At 40.2% G+C, this 19,801-nt stretch overlaps 1 protein-coding gene across 6 annotated transcripts in view; it reads left to right on the plus strand.

The window, feature by feature from the left end:
• Positions 1-19,801, plus strand: part of NCOA3 (nuclear receptor coactivator 3) — a 128,101-nt gene that overhangs the window by 94,817 nt on the left and 13,483 nt on the right. For 5 of the 6 annotated variants that reach the window (XM_065922128.1, XM_065922127.1, XM_065922125.1 and 2 more), the window contains 15 exons: positions 3,081-3,185; positions 3,956-4,128; positions 4,582-4,682; positions 5,846-6,020; positions 6,438-6,626; positions 6,758-6,859; positions 7,344-7,484; positions 7,786-7,933; positions 8,884-9,275; positions 9,439-10,307; positions 11,246-11,381; positions 12,368-12,562; positions 16,383-16,646; positions 16,757-16,883; positions 18,123-18,294. In XM_065922128.1, coding sequence (XP_065778200.1) covers positions 3,100-3,185; positions 3,956-4,128; positions 4,582-4,682; positions 5,846-6,020; positions 6,438-6,626; positions 6,758-6,859; positions 7,344-7,484; positions 7,786-7,933; positions 8,884-9,275; positions 9,439-10,307; positions 11,246-11,381; positions 12,368-12,562; positions 16,383-16,646; positions 16,757-16,883; positions 18,123-18,294 — 3,270 coding nt within the window. In that variant the 5' untranslated portion in view covers positions 3,081-3,099. The remainder of the gene's footprint in view (positions 1-3,080; positions 3,186-3,955; positions 4,129-4,581; positions 4,683-5,845; positions 6,021-6,437; positions 6,627-6,757; positions 6,860-7,343; positions 7,485-7,785; positions 7,934-8,883; positions 9,276-9,438; positions 10,308-11,245; positions 11,382-12,367; positions 12,563-16,382; positions 16,647-16,756; positions 16,884-18,122; positions 18,295-19,801) is intronic. The other variant, XM_065922130.1, reaches the window with a different exon arrangement.

Below are 19,801 nucleotides of genomic sequence, written 5' to 3' on the forward strand. Positions count from 1 at the left end.
TTCTCCAGTGGTCATGTATGGATGTGAGAGTTGGACTATAAAGAAAGCTGAGCGCCGAAGAATTGATGCTTTTGAACTGTGGTGTTGGAGAAGACTCTTGAGGGTCCCTTGGACTGCAAGGAGATCCAACGAGTCCATCCTAAAGATCAGTCCTGGGTGTTCATTGGACGAGTGATGTTGAAGCTGAAACTTCATACTTTGGCCACCTGATACGAAGAGCTGACTCATTTCAAAGGACCCTGATGCTAGGAAAGATTGAGGGCAGGAGGAGAAGGGGGCGACAGAGGATGAGATGGTTGGATGGCATCACTGACTTGATGGAGATGGGTTTGGGTGAACTCCGGGAGTTGGTGATGAACAGGGAGGCCTGGCGTGCTTTTTTGTTCATGGGGTTACAAAGAGTCAGATATGACTGAGCGACTGAATTGAACTGAACCGAAAGTAGTAAGAAAAAGAATAGTACAAAAAATTAAAAAATTTTTGCCCAACTGAGATTCAACCAGTGTCAACAATTTGCTAGCCTCCTTTCTAGTCTTTTCTTCCCCTCCCTTTCCCCCTCTTCTCCTGTTCCTTTCTCTCTCACTCACTCACTTATAGGTATGTAAACCTTCCCTCCAACCATTGGATGGTCTTTGTGTACATAATGGCCTTTTTGTCTTAAATGCTAAGAATAGGGATAGTTTCTTAAATAACCACAGTACAGAAATCTACTTCAGTAAATTTAACATTGGTAAAATACTGTGTCTGTTGTCTATGTTCTAAATTGTCAATAGATCCAATAATGTTGTTTATAGCATTTTCCCTGTCTAGAGCACAGGATTCAATATAGGATCAAATATTGATTTAATTATCATTTCTCTTTGGCTTTCTTTAATCTAGAATATTTAAAGACTTTGTCTTTTTTGACATTGTCATTTTTGAAGAATATAATATTGTGGCATTGTGGGATCTGGTTACCCTGTAAAATCATAACGTTGGGCCATTATTTAAGTTCTTTTCTCTCCTTTATTTTAACTTATGTTGTGAGGAAAAAAACACAAAGTTCTTGAGACATAACATCTCTTCAGCCATTATGATTTTTTTACCAAAATTATTAGTAGAATAAATTTTGCTAGTGTTTAATTCATACCTAGGACATCTGTAAAGAAGATAATGTAATCTAAAACTCTGATTTTGGTTTTTCTGAAGCTGAATATTTTGTTTCTTGTGTGAAATTTTGCTTCTCTATTGATTTCTCTCTCTTCCTGGCAGGATTGTGCCACCTAGTGGAAGTTTACGTCCTTTTGTGTAGGTCTCGAACTGTGGATAGAATGCAAGATGTGCTTTTAACAACTTAAGAAAAAGTAGTTTGGCATGTTTTAAAGTTTCTCTGTTGACTTGGAGTTCTTTATAACAGCGTCTTCATAAACAAGAGTTTAGGACAAGTAAATTTCTTGTTGAGTGAAGTCTTAGTTCAGTTCAGTTCAGTTACTCAGTCGTGTCCGACTCTGCGACCCCATGAACTGCAGCATGCCAGGGCTCCCTGTCCATTACCAACTCCCGGAGTTTACCCAAACTCATGTCCATTGAGTTAGTGATGCCATCTAACCATCTCATCCTCTGTCATCCCCTTCTCCTCCTGCCTTCAATCTTTCCCAACATCAGGGTCTTTTCAAATGAGTCAGCTCTTTGCATCAGATGGCCAAAATATTGGAGTTTCAGCTTCAACATCAGTCCTTCCAGTGAACACCCAGAACTTATTTCCTTTAGGATGGACTGGTTGAATCTCCTTTCAGTCCAAGGGACTCTCAAGAATCCTCCAACACCACAGTTCAAAAGCATTAATTCTTTGGCACTCAGCTTTCTTTATAGTTCAACTTTCACATCCATACATGACTACTGGAAAAAAACCATAGCCTTGACTAGACGGACCTTTGTTGACAAAGAAATGTCTCTGCTTTTTATTATGCTGTCTAGGTTGGTCATAACTTTCCTTTCAAGGAGCAAGCATCTTTTAATTTCATGGCTGCAATCACCATCTGCAGTGATTTTGGAGCCCAAAGAAACAAAGTCAGCCACTGTTTCCACTGTTTCCCTATCTATTTGCCATGAAGTGATGGGACTGGATGCCATGATCTTAGTTTTCTGAATGTTGAGCTTTAAGCCAACTTTTTCACTCTCCTCTTTCACTTTCATCAAGAGGCTCTTTAGTTCTTCTTCACTTTCTGCCACAAGGATGGTGTCATCTGTATATCTGAGGTTATTGATATTTCTCCTGGCAATCTTGATTCTAGCTTGTGCTTCCTCCAGCCCAGCGTTTCTAATGATGTACTCTGCATATAAGTTAGATGTGCTAAAATTATCAGCTACTGAGTATTTCATTTTCCAACAAGAAATACCCTTATTTTTTAAGGTATTTTCGAAATACCTTATTAAATTTTTTTTTTTTATCAATGCACCTTTAATCAAGGCATACTTCCCTTCCACCAGTTAATATTAAAAGAGTTGTTGCTCTGTGGATCTTGTCAAAATCCTCCCACCTGGATTTTTCTTGTTGTACATCTACTTTGTAAGCAGAATGTATTGGAGCTTACATATTATTTACAGAGTCTCAGCTTATTTTGAAGTAGCAGAAGAAAAATACATTGGATGATGAATACTAAAGAAATGGTCTACAGGAAAAAAATGCGCTACTTTGAAAATAGCATGAAAATAACTGAGATTTATCATTTGAAGATTTTTTACCAATTGGCCAGATAGGATCTTATTTATATATAATTGACTATTTTATCAGTTGGAGAGTTGACGGTCTCTTTTTCTTATTAGATATGAAAAAGTTGCCTTGTTCTTTGTGAGGTATACAGTATACACATTACTTGGTCTTGAGAAACTTTGTCCCAGGGTTGGACATTCTGTCTAATTAGTGGAGTATAAACTCTTGAGGTCTTCAGAACAGTTGTGTACTATAAAGAATATTGAGACTTATCCAGCCATTTAAGAAAAGTAGTCCTGAATTACAAAATGCAGCCATTCAGGCATATCATGCCTTTGTTAGAGTCATGGATATTTTACAGTGTTTTTATCTTATCATTCTCTCTTAGCTGCTAATGTATATTCACGATGAGTGGATTAGGAGAAAACGCCTTGGATCCACTGGCCCCTGATTCACGAAAACGCAAGTTGCCATGTGATCCTCCAGGGCAAGGGTAAGCAGTTTATCTCCTGATGCTTCACCCAGATCACCTCCCCTTGCCTTTATTTATTTGGTTTGAAGTTAACATTTCAGTTTTCTGTTATTTGCATTTTCTGGTTAGATTTTTATCGTTTATTTGTTTAAATACATATTAACTGTGATACTGTAAGAAGTATTTCTCAATGGAGGATGTAGGAGTTACAAGTAGATAAGATTATTACAAGTAAGAATCTTTAGTATCCTTTAAGAACATGTTATAAGTTGATATTTTGGCATTTGTGAGGTTTTATCATTCTTTTTGCTGAGTGAAGTTAGAAGTCTAAAAAATAGAAATGAAATACTACATTTTATGCAGTGATACTTCATTAGCTTTTTTAGTATTTGCCAAGGTCAATATCACTTAAATTTCACTGTCAGGGTTGCAAAATAAAAAACAATCTTATCATCATCAGTATAATTTATGAGACCTTACTATTAATAAGTAGTTATTACTGTTTAATTATTTGGTAATTTTACTGTCTCTTTGTGGTAAAGACTATCCCCATTTTCCAGATGATGACGTGAAGCTAACTAAGGCCACCAGGCTAACAACAGGTGGACTTGAATTTAGGTTTGCACAGATTTCAACTGTATTGTGCTAGGTCTCCAAGACATTGTTTGGGAGTCTCTGTGGGCTGAGTTTACTTTGCTAGTATGTGGATGTAATGGTATAGTGTAGATACTGATTCTGCTCATAGCTCGTTTGTGACTGATATATTTATGGCATTTTCCCCCATTTCCCAGCCTTGCCTGCAGTGGTGAAAAGTGGAGACGGGAGCAGGAGAGTAAATATATTGAAGAATTGGCTGAACTAATATCTGCTAATCTTAGTGATATTGACAATTTCAATGTCAAACCAGATAAATGTGCAATTTTAAAGGAAACAGTAAGACAGATACGTCAAATAAAAGAGCAAGGTAATACAAAGTAAGAAAACACTCAAGTCTTTTAGCAGGAACTTGTTAACTGGGTTCACATTTGTCTTTTGCTCCGTTGTTGCTTAGGTGGGAACTGCTATTCCTTGAGGCTAGTAGTTGACCAGTTTTGCTCCTTAGGACATAGTCTCCAGAATTGGAAGGAGGCCAGGGCTGCTCACCCTGTTATTTGTTAGTTCCCTTTCAGGAAGCAGTGAAATAGTGCTTTTAGTAGGGCAAGAAAATTTAGAGTATCTTCTGCACTCCTGGGTAACTCAGAAGTTTAATTTTAACCTTTAAAAATTGTAGCATCATTTTCTTATCAGAAAACATTGTATATGTGCACATGCACGTCGGTGTGTGTGTGTGCCTCTTTGTCCTGGGAACAGTTTGAAGGTGCATTTAGACGGTAACTGATATATATGCTATTTGTAGTACTGCCTTATGTCTTTTCAGGAAAAGCTATTTCCAATGATGATGATGTTCAGAAAGCTGATGTATCTTCCACAGGACAAGGAGTTATTGATAAAGACTCCTTAGGACCACTCTTACTTCAGGCAAGTATAAAGTTTTAGGTTTAAAGTAAGCTGTGTTGAATTTAAAAAAAAGAAAAAGATAAAATTTTGGGTAGGATATGAGAGCAAAAAGAAAATGTTTCTTTTCATGGGATAGAACTCAGTATTCTGAATATGATTATAAAATGCTCTTATGTTTAAAATACATATAACTCATGAGGTCCTATGTACCCCCCTCCCCCCCCCTCCCCCCAATGCTTTTGGGCATATGTTTTTTTATTGGCTCAGACTTTTTTGGTGCATTTTCCCATAATTGATAGTATGGCACTATAATTTCATATTTTGGAGGAATTTTTAAGACTTTAGATATTTTTTTGTAAGTAGTTGTCTTTAATAGATCTAGTTAACCTGTTGTACTTTACAGAAGGTTTCTCTTATTTTAAGTGATGGCTAGAAGCCCTTTGTTAAAGCTCACTTATCAGATGTTTTTGTTCCAGTTGGTTTGTTCCAACTGCTTTTTAGTGGATCAGTTCAGTTCCTCTGTAAATTCTCACTACAGAGTGCTCTAGTTCCTGTAGCTTGACTTGATACCAGATGGAAAGGGGAGAAGCATTCAGGGTGATTTTTTTTTTTTTTTAAATTTTTAAAAACTCCTTTGAAGAGGTAATTCTTCAAAAATTAGATTATAAATTAATTCAAATTTCATCTTTACTGTCATCTTTTCAAATCATCTATATGTTTCCTAGAACCCTTTATTGCTGTTGCTAATGTTAATAGACATGATGACTGATAGTTGTTAAATCAACAGATTTTTTCAAATTCTGTTTAGTACTAAGGCTGCCATAACAAAATGCCACAGGTGGGGTGGCTTAAACAATAGAAATTTATTTTTTACAGTTCTGGAGGCTGGGAGTCCAAGATCAAGGTGTTGGCAGTCTTGGTTTCTCCTGAGACCTCTCTCCTTGGCTTGTAGATGGCTGCCTTCTCCTTGTGTCTTCATGTGGCCTTTTCTCTGTGTGTGCATCACCAGTCCTGTTGGATTAGAGCCCTACTCTCATGACCTCATTTAACTTTAATTACCTCCTAAAACGGCCTTATCTCCAGATAGAGTCACATTGAGATTTAGGGCTTCAACATACGAATTGTGGTTGGGGAGGGGATACAGTTCAGTCCATAATAGCCAATGTTAACATATCCCATTTCAGGCATTGGACGGCTTCCTATTTGTGGTGAATCGTGAAGGAAACATTGTATTTGTGTCAGAAAATGTCACCCAGTACCTGCAATATAAGCAAGAGGACCTGGTTAATACAAGTGTCTACAATATATTGCATGAAGAAGATAGAAAGGATTTTCTTAAAAACTTACCAAAATCTACAGGTAGGTTTTTAAAGTATATTTTCCAAGGAAGTTAAAAAGTTTTTTTTCTTAATCATTTCTTAGAAAATATTTACTGTTGAAGATCAAGTGATGACTATATAGAAGAGGGCAAATTATAAATAGCAAAATTTTCAAATATGAATTTAAAATTTTTTATACATGTCATGGGTCTAAGATATAACGGTGAGTTACAAAATATGTGAGATACCTGTTGAAATTGAAGTTATTCCAATGTTTTATATATTGTCGCTTTGAAATGTATTGTACTGTGGAAGATGTATAATGAGAAAATATATACAACTTAAATTCTTTTTTTTTCTTATTGGCAAATAGTTGATTTATAGCTTAAATTCTTGGTAATAGTCATGGACTGAATTGCCAGCTTTTACAAAACTCTTTTCTATTTGTTTTCTAAAGTTAATGGAGTTACCTGGACAAATGAGACCCAGAGACAAAAAAGCCATACATTTAACTGCCGTTTGTTGATGAAAGCGCCACATGACATTCTGGAAGACATAGGCACCGGTCCTGAGGTGCGCCAGAGATACGAGACGATGCAGTGCTTCGCTCTGTCCCAGCCGCGCGCCGTGATGGAGGAAGGGGGAGGTGAGAGCCACCACATGCCCGCAATGCTTATCAAGCAGCAGCAGCCAAGCTTGTGCAATTCTTCCTGCTGAATTCCACACTCTTACTCACCTGTTGAATAGACGCATCAGAGATTAACTTTTCTGTTGCAGACTTGCAGTCCTGTATGATCTGTGTGGCACGCCGTATTACCACCGGAGAGAGAGCATTTCCATCAAGTCCTGAGAGCTTTATCACTAGACACGACCTTTCAGGTAAAAACTGCATGTGTGGACATTTTATTCATTTTGGGAATTTTTATAAGTTAACTTTTTACAGCCTGTTCTGTCTTTTAAGTGCCCACACCCACTGTCATGAATACTTTGCATGGATTATTTCTGATGTTTGTTATACAACCCTGAGAGTCACCAGAACCCTAGGCATTTGAGTTGGGTGTGTTCTACACTTCAGATCCCTCAAGTAAACCAACAAAAAAGGTAGAGGTACCTGACTTTCTCTCCAAATGGCATTTCAAATCAGAAGCCAGTATTTCTTTTCTGTAACTTCAAATTCATTTTTCATAAACACTTTTCAAAAATGTGAGTAATTTAATGAGAATTACTGGGAGTAATTCTTGACCTCAGGATGAATTTTAATTTTGGTCTGCCCTTTTGCCTATGAGAGTAAAGAATGAAAGCCATTGTAGTTGAACAAGGCGCAATGATGAAATTAGACACAGTGGCAACTTTCTTTTAATAGGGAAAGTTATTACTATAGATACCAATTCACTGAGATCCTCCATGAGACCTGGCTTCGAAGACATAATCCGAAGGTGTATCCAGAGATTTTTCAGTCTTAATGATGGGCAGTCATGGTCCCAGAAACGTCACTATCAAGAAGGTAAGGAATTTGGAGGTTGATTCTAGATTTCATTGGTCATCATGTTTGGGTGCTATAGAGCCTTAAATATATATACACACACACACACACATATATATATGACAGTGGTTGTTTTCAACCTGTGTGGGGGAGGAAAATGATTGTTGAACATTGTTATTTTAGCCTGTTCCTAATTTTGGTGAGATTTCATCTTTTGCTGGATTTTGAGGATGTTGGTCTTGTATATTTACTTTCTTTTTTCTTCCGTATGTGTTTGTTTTGCCAATTGTATTTGCGACTAATGGGGTATTTTCCCCAACAGCTTATATCCATGGCCATGCAGAAACCCCGCTGTATCGATTCTCTTTGGCTGATGGCACTATAGTGACTGCGCAAACAAAAAGCAAGCTCTTCCGGAACCCTGTAACAAATGACCGCCATGGCTTTGTCTCAACCCACTTTCTTCAGAGGTAATGGTTGGTTACTGTGAGTCCTCATGTTAAATGCAGCAGTAGTCTCAAGATGCTTTATTGTTAATGTAAAAAGGGAGAAAAATTAATGAGGAAAAACAAGTTATTGGGTTTGCTCAAGTGCACTTCGATTCCTGTAGTATGATGTTTATTTTTTTAAGGTTACATTTCTATGTGAGAGTGAGGATTTGTTCATTAAATCATTAATTCCTGGGGAAGCTAGAGGATAGGAAGGCTAATGGGTAAAAGAATACATAAAATCTGACTATCTGTGTTACTTTTTATTTCTAATGATACATTACATTACTTTTAGGAAGTGAATTTAAAATTTGGAGGTAGACTTCAAGAAGAAATGGTTACTGTTGCTGTTGCTAATAGTAAATGAGCAACACATGAAGGAGCAGGATATTCACCCATAAATTATCTTGAGTAATTGGCAGGCACCTCCAGGTTAACCCCTCAGTATAGGGGAATTGCAGTAAAGCCCCACCAAGGTTCCAGCTAACATATCTTTGGGTCCTTTATGGTGCTCTCATGGTGTCACTCATTTAGATTCTGTGGCTTATTAAAATGTATGTTATTAGATTAATGACTGATCAGTATCTAGATTGTTATTGTCATTAGGCATTGGAATGATGCTCAAGAAGTTAAGTTTCTTGGGACTCTTCATCTTTTTTTTTTTTTCAATCAGACTCAGGCTTTTAACACATGCCTGTAATTAAAACTTTTTAAAATTTATTTGGCTGTGTTGGGCCTTAGTTGCGGCTTGTGGGCTCAGTAGTTGCTTCGTGCAGGCTTGGTAGCCCCATGCCACAGGGGACCTTAGTTCCCCAACCACAGGTTGAACTGGCTTCCCCTGCGCTGGAAGGCAAACTCTTCATCATTGTTCGCCAGGGCAGTCCCAATGCCTGTAGTTTTTTAGTGAACTTTGATGTTGTGTTTCTCTGCAGGGAGCAGAATGGGTGTAGACCAAACCCGAATCCTGTTGGGCAAGGCGTTAGGCCTCCAGCAGCTGGATGCAACAGTTCGGTAGGCGGAATGAGTATGTCCCCAAACCCAGGCTTACAGATGCTGAGCAGCAGGACCTACGGCTTAGCTGACGCTGGCACCACGGGGCAGATGAGTGGAGCCAGGTATGGGGCTCCCGGTAGCATAGCCTCCATGAACCCCGGGCCAGGCGTGCAGTCGCCATCTTCCTACCAGAACAGTACCTACGGCCTTGGCGTGAGCAGCCCTCCCCACGGGAGCCCCGGTCTTGGCTCCAGCCAGCAGAGCATCATGATTTCTCCTCGCCATCGAGGGAGTCCAAAGATGGCCTCACACCAGTTTTCTCCTGTTGCAGGTATTTGTGTTGCATTTTGTTTTATTTTTTAGTGATTCTTTTCTTTCCACACCACTGTAATTCTTGTTTATTTATTTTAAAATAGAAACTTTGAACTGGTAAGTAGTGTGTGTTACAGCATCTGATAGTTTAATTCTTTTCCTGGTTTTTTTCCCAAATCCAGGTGTGCACTCTCCCATGGGATCTTCTGGCAATACCGGGAGTCATAGCTTTTCTAGCAGCTCTCTGAGTGCCCTTCAAGCTATCAGTGAGGGCGTGGGGACTTCTCTTTTATCTACACTGTCTTCGCCAGGTCCCAAATTGGATAATTCTCCCAATATGAATATAACTCAACCAAGTAAAGTGAACAGTCAGGATTCTAAGAGTCCGCTAGGCTTGTATTGCGACCAGAATCCAGTGGAGAGTTCAATGTGTCAGTCAAATAGCAGAGATCACATTAATGACAAAGAAGGTAAGGAGGGCAGTGTGGAAGGGTCTGAGAATCAGCGGGCTCCTCTGGAAAGCAAAGGTCATAAAAAGTTACTGCAGTTACTCACCTGTTCTTCTGATGACCGGGGTCATTCCTCCTTGACCAACTCCCCCCTGGACTCAAGTTGTAAAGACTCTTCCATTAGTGTCACCAGCCCGTCTGGGGTCTCCTCTTCCACCTCTGGAGGTGTATCCTCCACATCCAACATGCACGGATCACTGCTGCAAGAGAAGCACCGGATTTTGCACAAGTTGCTCCAGAATGGAAATTCACCAGCAGAAGTAGCCAAGATTACTGCCGAAGCCACTGGGAAAGACACTAGCAGTACGACATCTTGCGTAGAAGGAAACGTCAAGCAGGAGCAACTCAGTCCCAAGAAAAAGGAAAATAATGCTCTGCTTAGGTATCTGCTGGACAGGGACGATCCTAGTGACACACTCTCCAAAGAGCTCCAGCCCAAAGTGGAAGGCGTGGACAGTAAAATGAGTCAGTGCAGCAGCTCCACCATTCCGAGCTCGAGTCAAGAGAAAGATGCTAAAATTAAGACAGAAACAAATGAAGAGGTAACTTGTCTTCTGTATATTCCAGCTTGATCCTTGTATTTCATCTTTTCTGTGTTTTAAAGGCAATGGGTTATACACAAATTCTTACTTTGTCTTTTAGGTTTATTTAATGGAAGTTAATCTGGAACTGTCATTTTTTTGGTAACTCTTCTGAGCATCAGTAAAGTATATTGTGTAATTTAGAAATATTAGATGTATACGCTTTCAAATGTGACTTCACCTCATTAGCAGCCAATTTGAAATTTTTCATGAAGGTTTTTGTTGGAATGAACACATTAGATCATTAAGTGTATAGAAGAAATGGGGAAAAAAACCTTCTGAATTAAGGAAGATAATTTTGATTTTTACCTAAAATCAAGTTTCATGTACATGATCACATTCTGTACAAACATTTGCCAGACACTGTGTAACGTCTCTGGGAGACGTTAATATGCACCTGAGAAAATTAAAGTCTTGGAGAAGTTCTACTGTTAGAATGTCTGTTTAACTTTTTTAGTGTTTCCCAAATGTACTGACCAAAAACCCTTATTAAAGCATAGCTATGAATTTGTTGAACATCAGCTTGTCTTTATTATTAATCATATGTGTTTTCAGAAGTATGTATAGAGGCAGATGTTGCTGTCAGCTCATGATTCTGACTAATGTTTGCTGGAAAATATCCTTCAGTTTGAGAATTAAATATCTAGAGTAAATTTAAAAAACGCCCCATTGAAAATATTTCCAAACCTATCAATTTATCTCAGTATTTGAATCTGTGTTTTACTTTTAAGGTAGCAGTGTAGGCATAGTCATAATCAGCCACCCTCTACATTGGGCATTACCATTTAGGGTAACTATTGTATTTTACTTGTTCCCATTTCATCTCTTCTGATGAATATGTTTATACCTATGTATCTCATAATGAACACAGGTTAATTGAAAAAAAAAAATATTTTCAGGGATCCGGAGACTTGGATAATCTAGATGCTATTCTTGGTGATCTGACTAATTCTGACTTCTACAATAATTCCATATCCACAAGTGGTAGTAATCTGGGAACTAAGCCACAAATGTTTCAAGGAGCTAATTCTCTGGGTAAGAAAGAACTAGATTTTATTCTTGCTGCCTTTTGAACTTTCCTGCACACCTGTGTGTACTCTTACATTAAGACTAGGACCCAACTTTAAAACGTGTACTCTTCCTTAGTTTTTTTTTTTTTTTTTTTTCTTTACTAATTTATAATGTAGGTGCTTTAAAAAGCGTTTTGTACAGTTTCCCATTTCTAACTGATATGAGGCCAGAAATCACAGAGCTTATAGGAAAATATTCTTTGGTTGCTACAGGTGAGTCGTAGGTGCTAGGTCCCTACTAGTGCCTTTATTTGTCTTGGCCACAGAGAATCAGATTAAAAAGCAAATTAAAACCTGTCCTTTGATACTAATTTACTTTGATATTTGCTGGTTTCACCTAACTTTTTGCCTATAGCTGAGTATTTCTAGATTCATCAGTGTAACAAGGATATATTATGTGTATCAATTGAAAAAGAGTAATCCCACAATTATCTGGAAAGGTGATTATTCATTTTTAGTGGCACTGTTTCCTCAACTGTAATGCATAGATAGTTAGATCAATCTAATAGATTGGAAAAAAGATTTGGAAACTTTATGTTATAGTCCTTATTTGACTAGAAGCAACTTATCTGGTTACATTTAAATGTAAAATTTTAAACTAAATATGCATATTGAAGAACTTCCAGGACATTGAAACATTGGTGAAATATTTATATTGAATATAAAGTGAAACTGAATGTGAATGACCATGTCAGGCTGTAGAAAAGTGCCCAATGCTTCAACCAACACCAGGACTCTTGCTTTTTTACTTTGTTTGAAATGAGAGGCCTATTTTCTTTATTCTTTTGAATTTCTTTTGGTGCTTAGTGCTTATTTTGTAAAAGAAGACAGTGTTCACTTTGGAAAGAAAGATGTTCTTGGGTGGGTGGTGTTGGTATCTATGTTTTGTACTTAGTTACGTACTGCACATCAGAAGGCACTTACGTATTGTGCTTCTGTGTCTCTTAACAGGTTTGAGGAGCCCGCAGTCTGTGCAGTCTGCCCGTCCTCCGTGTAACCGGGCAGTATCTCTGGACAGTCCTGTTTCCGTGGGCTCAGCTCCTCCAGTGAAGAGTATTGGTGCTTTCCCCGTGCTACCAAAGCAGCCCATGTTGGGCGGCAATCCAAGAATGATGGAGAGTCAGGAAAGTTACGGCTCAAATATGGGTATGTTGTTTCTAATTAATATCAGTTCAGTTCATTCGCTCAGTTGTGTGACTCCTTGTGACCTCATGGACTGCAGCACGCCAGGCTTCCCTGTCCATCACTAACTCCTAGAGCTTGCTCAAACTCATGTCCATCACGTCGATGATGCCATCCAGCCATCTCATCCTCTGTCGTCCCCTTCTCCCGTCTTCAGTCTTTCTCAGCATCAGGGTCTAATTTAAATTTCTTTTGGGAAAAGCAAATTTAAAATACCTGTAGCCACTGAAATAGAGTTAATAGGTTTTTGAATAACAGGAGCATGCTGCTTTGATGAACATCCTTTGCTTATTCTGTGTCTTGGTGATTTAAACTCTCAAGGAGGCTTTCTGTCCGAGACATTTTCTTTTCTTTATTTTTGGCTGTGCCTTGCGGCATGTGGAATTTTAATTCCACAACCAGGGATTGAACCTGTGTACCCTGCATTGGGGATGTGGAGTCTTCACAATAAAGCGAGTCGTGAATTTTTTGATTTCCCAGTGCATAATAGTTAGGTTGCATTATACTGTAGTCTTGCTCTTTAAAAAAAAACAAAATTACATAGTTGTGGCTGTGCTGGGTCTTCATTGCTGTGTGGACTTACCTCTAGTTTCAGCGAACGGGCACTAGTCTCTGGTTGTGGTGTGCGGGCTTCTCATTGTGGTGGCTTCAGTTGTTCCCGTGCACAGACTCTAGACATGTGGACTTCAGTACTGAACGGCTCCTGGGCTCTAGAGCACAGACTCACTAGTTGCGGCATATGGGCTTAGCTCCTTCGAGGCATGTGGGATCTGCCCAGACCAGGGATTAAACCCGTGTCTCTTGAATTGGCAGGTGGATTCTTTACCATTGAGTCACCAGGGAAGCCTATACTCTAGTCTTTTAAGTGTGCAATAGCATTATGTCTAAAAAAGAATGTTGTTGTTTGTGTCCGACTCCTTGCAACCCCATAGACTGTAGCGTGGCAGGCCTCCCTGTCCTTCACCATCTCCTGAAGTTTGCCAAGTTCACGTCTGTTGCATTGGTAATGCCATCCAGCCATCTTATCCTCTGACGCTGCCCTCTTCTCCTTCTGCCCTCAATCTTTCCCAGCATCAAGGACTTTTCCAATGAGTCGGCTGTTTGCATCAGATGACCAAAATACTGGAGCTTCAGCTTCAACATCAGTCCTTCCAGTGAGTGTTCAGGGTTGATTTCCCTTAAGATTGACTGGTTTGATCTCCTTGCTTTCCAAGGGACTTTCAGGAGTCTTCTCCAGCAACACAGTTCAAAGGCATCAGTTCTTTGGCATTCTGCCTTCTTTCTGATCCAGCTCTCACAACCGTACGTGACCACTGGGAAGACCATAGCCTTGACATATGGACCTTTGTCAGAAGAGTCATGTCTCTGCTTTTCAACACACTGTCTAGGTTTGTCATAGCTTTCCTGCCAAGAAACAGCCTTCTTCTGATTTCACAGCTGCAGTCACCATCTGCAGTGATTTTGGATCCCAAGAATAGGAAACCTGTTACTGCTTCCACCTTTTCCCCTTCTAGTTGCCATGAAGTAATGGGGCCAGATGCCGTGATCTTAGTCTTGTTAATAGTTAGTTCTGAGCTGGCTCTTTCACCCTCATCAAGAGTCTCTTTGTTTTCTGCCATTAGAGTGGTATCATCCGCATATCTGAGGTTGTTGATGTTTCTCCTGCTTGTCTTGATTCCAGCTTGTAACTCATCCAGCCCAGCATTTCTCATGATTTGCTCATCATATAGGTTAAACAGACAGGTGACAGCAGACAGCCCTTTTGTACTCCTTTCTTAATCTTGAGCCAATCAGGTGTTCCATACAGGGTTTTAACAGTTGCTTCTTGACTTGCATACAGGTTTCTCAGGAGACAGATAAGATGGCCTGGTATTTTTTTAAGAGCTTTCTGTAGTTTGTTATGATCCACACAAAGGCTTTAGCTTAGTCGATGAAACAGAGATAGATGTTTTTTCTGGAATTCCCTAGCTTTCTCTATGATCCAGCAAATGTTGGCAGTCTGATCTCTGGTTCCTCTTCCTTTTCTACCCAGCTTGGACTTTTGGAAGTTCTTGGTTAGCATAATGCAGAAGCCTAGCATGCAAAATTTTAGCCTTGCCCTTACTAGCATGGAAGATGAGTCCAATTGTCTGATGATTAGCACATTCTTTAGTACTACCCTTCTTGGGAATTGGGATGAGGATTGAGCTTTTCCAGTCCTGTGGCTGCTGCTGGGTCTTCCAGATTTGCTGACCTTTGAATGTAACACCTTGATGGTATCATCATTTAGGGTTTTGAATAGCTTTACTGGAATTCCATTGCATCTGCTAGCTTTATTAACGGCAGTGATTCCTAAGGCCCACTTGACTTCAGTCTCGAGAATGTCTGGCTCTGGGTGACTGACCACACCATCATAGTAATCAGGTTCATTAAGATCTTTTTATGGTTCTTCCCTGTATTCTTTTCATCTCGATCTCTCCAGTGTCTATTAGGTCTCTACCATTTCTGTCCTTTATTGTGCCCATCTTTGGGCAAAATGTTCCCTTGATATTTCCAGTTTTCCTGAAGAGATGTCCAGTATTTTTCCTTCTTTTGTTTTCTTCTAGTTTTTGTACTGTTCATTGAAGAAGGCCATCTTGTCCCTCTGTGTGGTTCTTTGGAACTCTGCGTTTAGTTGGATGTACCTTTCCCTTTCTCCCTTGCTTTTCATTTCTCTTCTTTCTTCAGCTATTTGTAAAGCCTCCTCAGATAACCACTTTGCCTTCTTGCTTTTCCTTTTCTTTGGGATGGTTTTGTTTGCTGTCTCCTGTACAATATTATGGGCCTCTGTCCATAGGTCTTCAGGCACACTGTTAACTAGATCTCATGCCCTGAGTCTTATTTGTTACCTCCACTGCATATTCATAGGGGAGTTGACTTAAGTCCCACCTGGCTGGCTTAGTGGTTATTCCCGCTTTCTTTAGTTTAAGCCTGAATTTTAATATGAGAAGTTTGATCTGAGCCACAGTTAGCTCCATGTCTTGTTTTTGCTGACTGTATACAGCTTCTCCATCTTTGGCTACAAAGAATGTAATGAGTTTGATTTTGATATTGACCATTTAGTGATGTCCATGTGTAAAGTCATCTCTTGTGTTGTTGAAAAAGGGTGTTTGCTATGACAAGTGCATTCTCTTGGCAGAATTCAGTTAGGCTTTGCCTTGCTTCATTTTGTTCTCCTCCTATGCAATTCTGTTCTATACTGCACCAGATTTTACTTTCATCACCAGACACATCCACAACTGAGTGTTGTTTCCGCTTTGGCCCAACCGCTTCATTCTTTCTGGGGCTGTTAGTAGTTGTCCTCCACTCTTCCCCGGGAGCATACTGGACACCTTCAGACCTGGGGAACTCATCTTTTGGTGTCGTATCTTTTAGGCTACTGCGTGTGGACAGGTCGTAGCAGAGAGTTTTGACAAAATGCGATCTACTAGAGGAGAGAATGGCAAATCTCACCAGTATACCTGCTGTTAGAAATTCATGAACTGTATCAAAAAGAATGTACATACCTTAATTTAAAAGCACATTATTGCTAAAATACGCTAGCCATCATCTGACAACACAGGGCTGCCACAGACCTTCAGTCTGTAAGATCGCAGTGTGTGCACAGCACAGCATGGCCTGTGGTGGCCTGTCAGAAATTGTCGGCCGGCTCTAACCTGAGGAGGACGAGCCCTTCTTGGTCAGGGACCAGGTGTCTAATGATTGCACCTGTATGACATAAGAATTTCTTTCCAATATGGAAAATACCTCATCGTTTCTGTTTTAGGTGGACCAAACAGAAATGTGACTGTGAATCAGGCGCCTTCCTCAGGAGACTGGGGCTTACCGAACTCAAAGGCCGGCCGCATGGAACCTGTGAATTCAAATGCCATGGGAAGACCAGGAACTGATTATAATGCTTCTTTACCCAGACCTGCCATGGGCGGCTCGCTGCCCGCCATGCCACTTCGGTCCAATAGTGTCCCAGGTGCGAGACCGGTGATGCAGCAACAGCAGCATCAGCAGCCGCAGCCGCAGATGCTTCAGATGCGTAAGTAGCCCCTTCACAAGAAAAGAAAGCTGGATGTTTTAGGCCAACTTTTGCCATGACTTATTTGAACATTTATCCCACCCACTTTTTTTCTTTTTTTGCTCCCCCAGGGCCTGGTGAGATTCCCATGGGGATGGGGGTCAGTCCTTATGGCCAAGCAGCACCATCAAACCAACCTGGTTCCTGGCCAGATGGCATGTTGTCCATGGAACAAGGCCCTCATGGGACCCAAAATAGGTGGGGCTTTATTAAGTGGCTCTGTAGAGAATGGAAGGAAGCATTGGATTATCTAGAAGAGGGCTAGAGCATAGGAACAAACCTGGAAGAGAATGAGAAAAACTATGAATGAGGTACTCATTGCCATCTGTGTGTAAAATAATGCCGAGACAGCAGACGGTGGTCTTCACTGGAGAGGGAAGAGACAGCACTGTACTGTCAGCCGTCAGGACTGCTGAGTGGTCAGCCTGGAGCTTCCATGTGCCACAGTTGTCTCTCGCAGTGAAACAGTCCTCTTCCATGCAGAGGGGGGTAAACAAGATAAATGGGGGTAAACAAGATAAATGGTGCTCAGAGGGTGAGCCTTGGTTTTCTGGAAAGTTCATTATTAAGGATTGGATAATTCTTTTTTAAAATTGTTTAAAACATTTCAGGGATGAAGGTGGAAGTAAAATAAAGCACTCTTCTATTTTTGTTTAAGCCTGTATTTCATTTTTTAGCTTGGTCAGTAACTCGTTTGCATGAAAGAGGCCACCTGTCAATGTCAGCTCTAACTTGAGTTCTACAATAAATTAAGCAAATGAAAATGAATTGATCTGTTGAAAAGATGGAAGTGTAATTACATGAGTTTATTAGCTTGATTGTTTTTCTGCTCTGTGGAGAGCAAATAGTTTCATCACAGAATTTTTCTGAGGCTGGATATGTTGTCTAACTCCATGCTCCTGTAATATGTCAGAGAACTGTGGCATTGCTGTGGGTGTGTGGGGCTTGTCAGTACGTGTGCCCTGTGTGCCATGTATGAAACCAAGTTATTTTGGTAGATCCCCAGACTCAGTTCAGCATGTCTCCCTTTTTTCCCATTCTTTTGTTGATTTTTCCAACCTGCAAGTATCCTAACTGTCACTTCTGTTCTAATAGGGTCTTGAAAACACTGCCTTCTTCATTCTTCCCATCATTCTCCCTGCCCCTGCCAAATCTCTGCTGTCCTCTAAATACCAAGGGATCTAGCAGTTACGTTTTGGTGGTGGGGTTGGAAGTTTTAAGCTAGATGTGGTAGTTGAAGATGACCTCGTGAGGTTTAAAATGGTGGGTCTTGAATTTAAATTGATGCCACTTGTTCTATTCTGCTGTTCTCTTAGTTTATAATTGATACTTGTATCATTTGAGTTATTGCATGTTAAAAATACTGTGTGGGGTTATTTTGCTTTTTTCCCCAAAGAGGAAAAGCATGATTGAAGTTGATTCCATGTCTCTTTTTAGGCCAATTCTTAGGAATTCCCTGGATGATCTCCTTGGGCCACCTTCTAACCTAGAAGGCCAGAGTGATGAAAGAGCATTGTTGGACCAGTTGCACACACTCTTGAGCAACACAGATGCCACAGGCCTGGAAGAGATTGACAGAGCTCTGGGCATTCCTGAACTTGTAAATCAGGTAGGTAGCAGTACCATGGGAGTAGAAGTGCGTGTGCGTGTGCGTGTGTGTGTGTACCACGGAAGTAGAAGAGTGAGAGAGAGAGAGAGTGTGTGTGTGTGTGTACCATGGAAGTAGAAGAGTGAGTGTGTGTGTGTACCATGGAAGTAGAAGAGTGTGTGTGTGTGTACATACCATGGAAGTAGAAGAGAGTGTGTGTGTGTGTACCATGGAAGTAGAAGAGTGAATGTGTGTGTGTGTGTGTACCATGGAAGTAGAAGAGAGTGTGTGTGTGTATGTACCATGGAAGTAGAAGAGAGAGAGTGTGTGTGTGCGCGTACCATGGAAGTAGAAGAGTGAGTGTGTGTGTACCATGGAAGTAGAAGAGTGTGTGTGTACCATGGAAGTAGAAGAGTGTGTGTGTGTGTGTGCACCATGGAAGTAGGAGAGAGTGAGTGTGTGTGTGTGTGAGTGTGAGTGTGTGCACCATGGAAGTAGGAGAGAGTGTGAGTGCGTGTGTGTGAGTGTGTGTGAGAAACCATGTCCAACAGAGCTCTGGGCATTCCTGAACTTTTGTATCATGGACGTAGGGGTGTGTGTGTGTGAGAGAGAGAGAGAGAGAGAGAGAGAGAGAGAGAGAGAGAGAGAGAGAGAAGCCATTATGATAGCACCTAATCTTTCCTTGTCCTTGTGATAAAGCACTGTGTTCATGGATATGAGCATTAAATTTAGAAAATACTTTTTAATTGTGATAGAACATCCAGCAATCTGCTGTTTTATAAAGATGTCACATTTTAGGCAACCACAGAAATGATCCAGTAAAACCACTATACAGTTTTTAAAATGCTGCTTTTTGCTTATGTTAGTTGAATCCTTATTTTTATAATTAACTTCTCTTTACTACCTGGCAGACAAGTGTGTACTCTGAGGAGGCAGACTTTTTGTGGTAAACAAAACCTGTTTACAGTGGTAAATCTGTGAACATCTCAACACCACCATCTCCTATTTGCAGTTATCTGTTCAGCTGTATGAAAATATGCCATTTATGAATATTTTTTGAAACACAAATTTTGTAGTGGATCTTTTCATATATAGGATGCATGTTTGGGGGCCCTGTTTCAGTCTGTGTGTTCAGTCATAAGCGGGCAGTGATCCTTGGTTCTCAGGTTTTGTTGGGGAAACAGAGATGTATAAAAGCGTGAATACTCTAATGTGGCAACACTCTAGAGACCTTTTTAAAGAGCAGGTGAGAAGCACAGAGCAGTGGTGATGTCCTCCGGCAGGTGGGCACCAGCCGCCTGTGACCCTGCTGGGGAGGAGCAGTGTCTTACTGGCTGAGGGAGGGCGTGAGGCTCACATGAGGACCAAGAAACTAACTGCCACTAGGATTTTACTGAAGCTGAAAATAGCTTTCTTTGTCCTCACGATAAAATAGTTAATGGTGCTTACATAAAAATCTGACAGTCACAAAAGTCCATATGTTTTTAAAAAGTTGAACATCCTCCATAATCTTGGCACAAAGAATCAT

Source organism: Muntiacus reevesi, chromosome 2, assembly GCF_963930625.1.
Source record: "Muntiacus reevesi chromosome 2, mMunRee1.1, whole genome shotgun sequence".
NCBI lineage: Eukaryota > Metazoa > Chordata > Mammalia > Artiodactyla > Cervidae > Muntiacus > Muntiacus reevesi.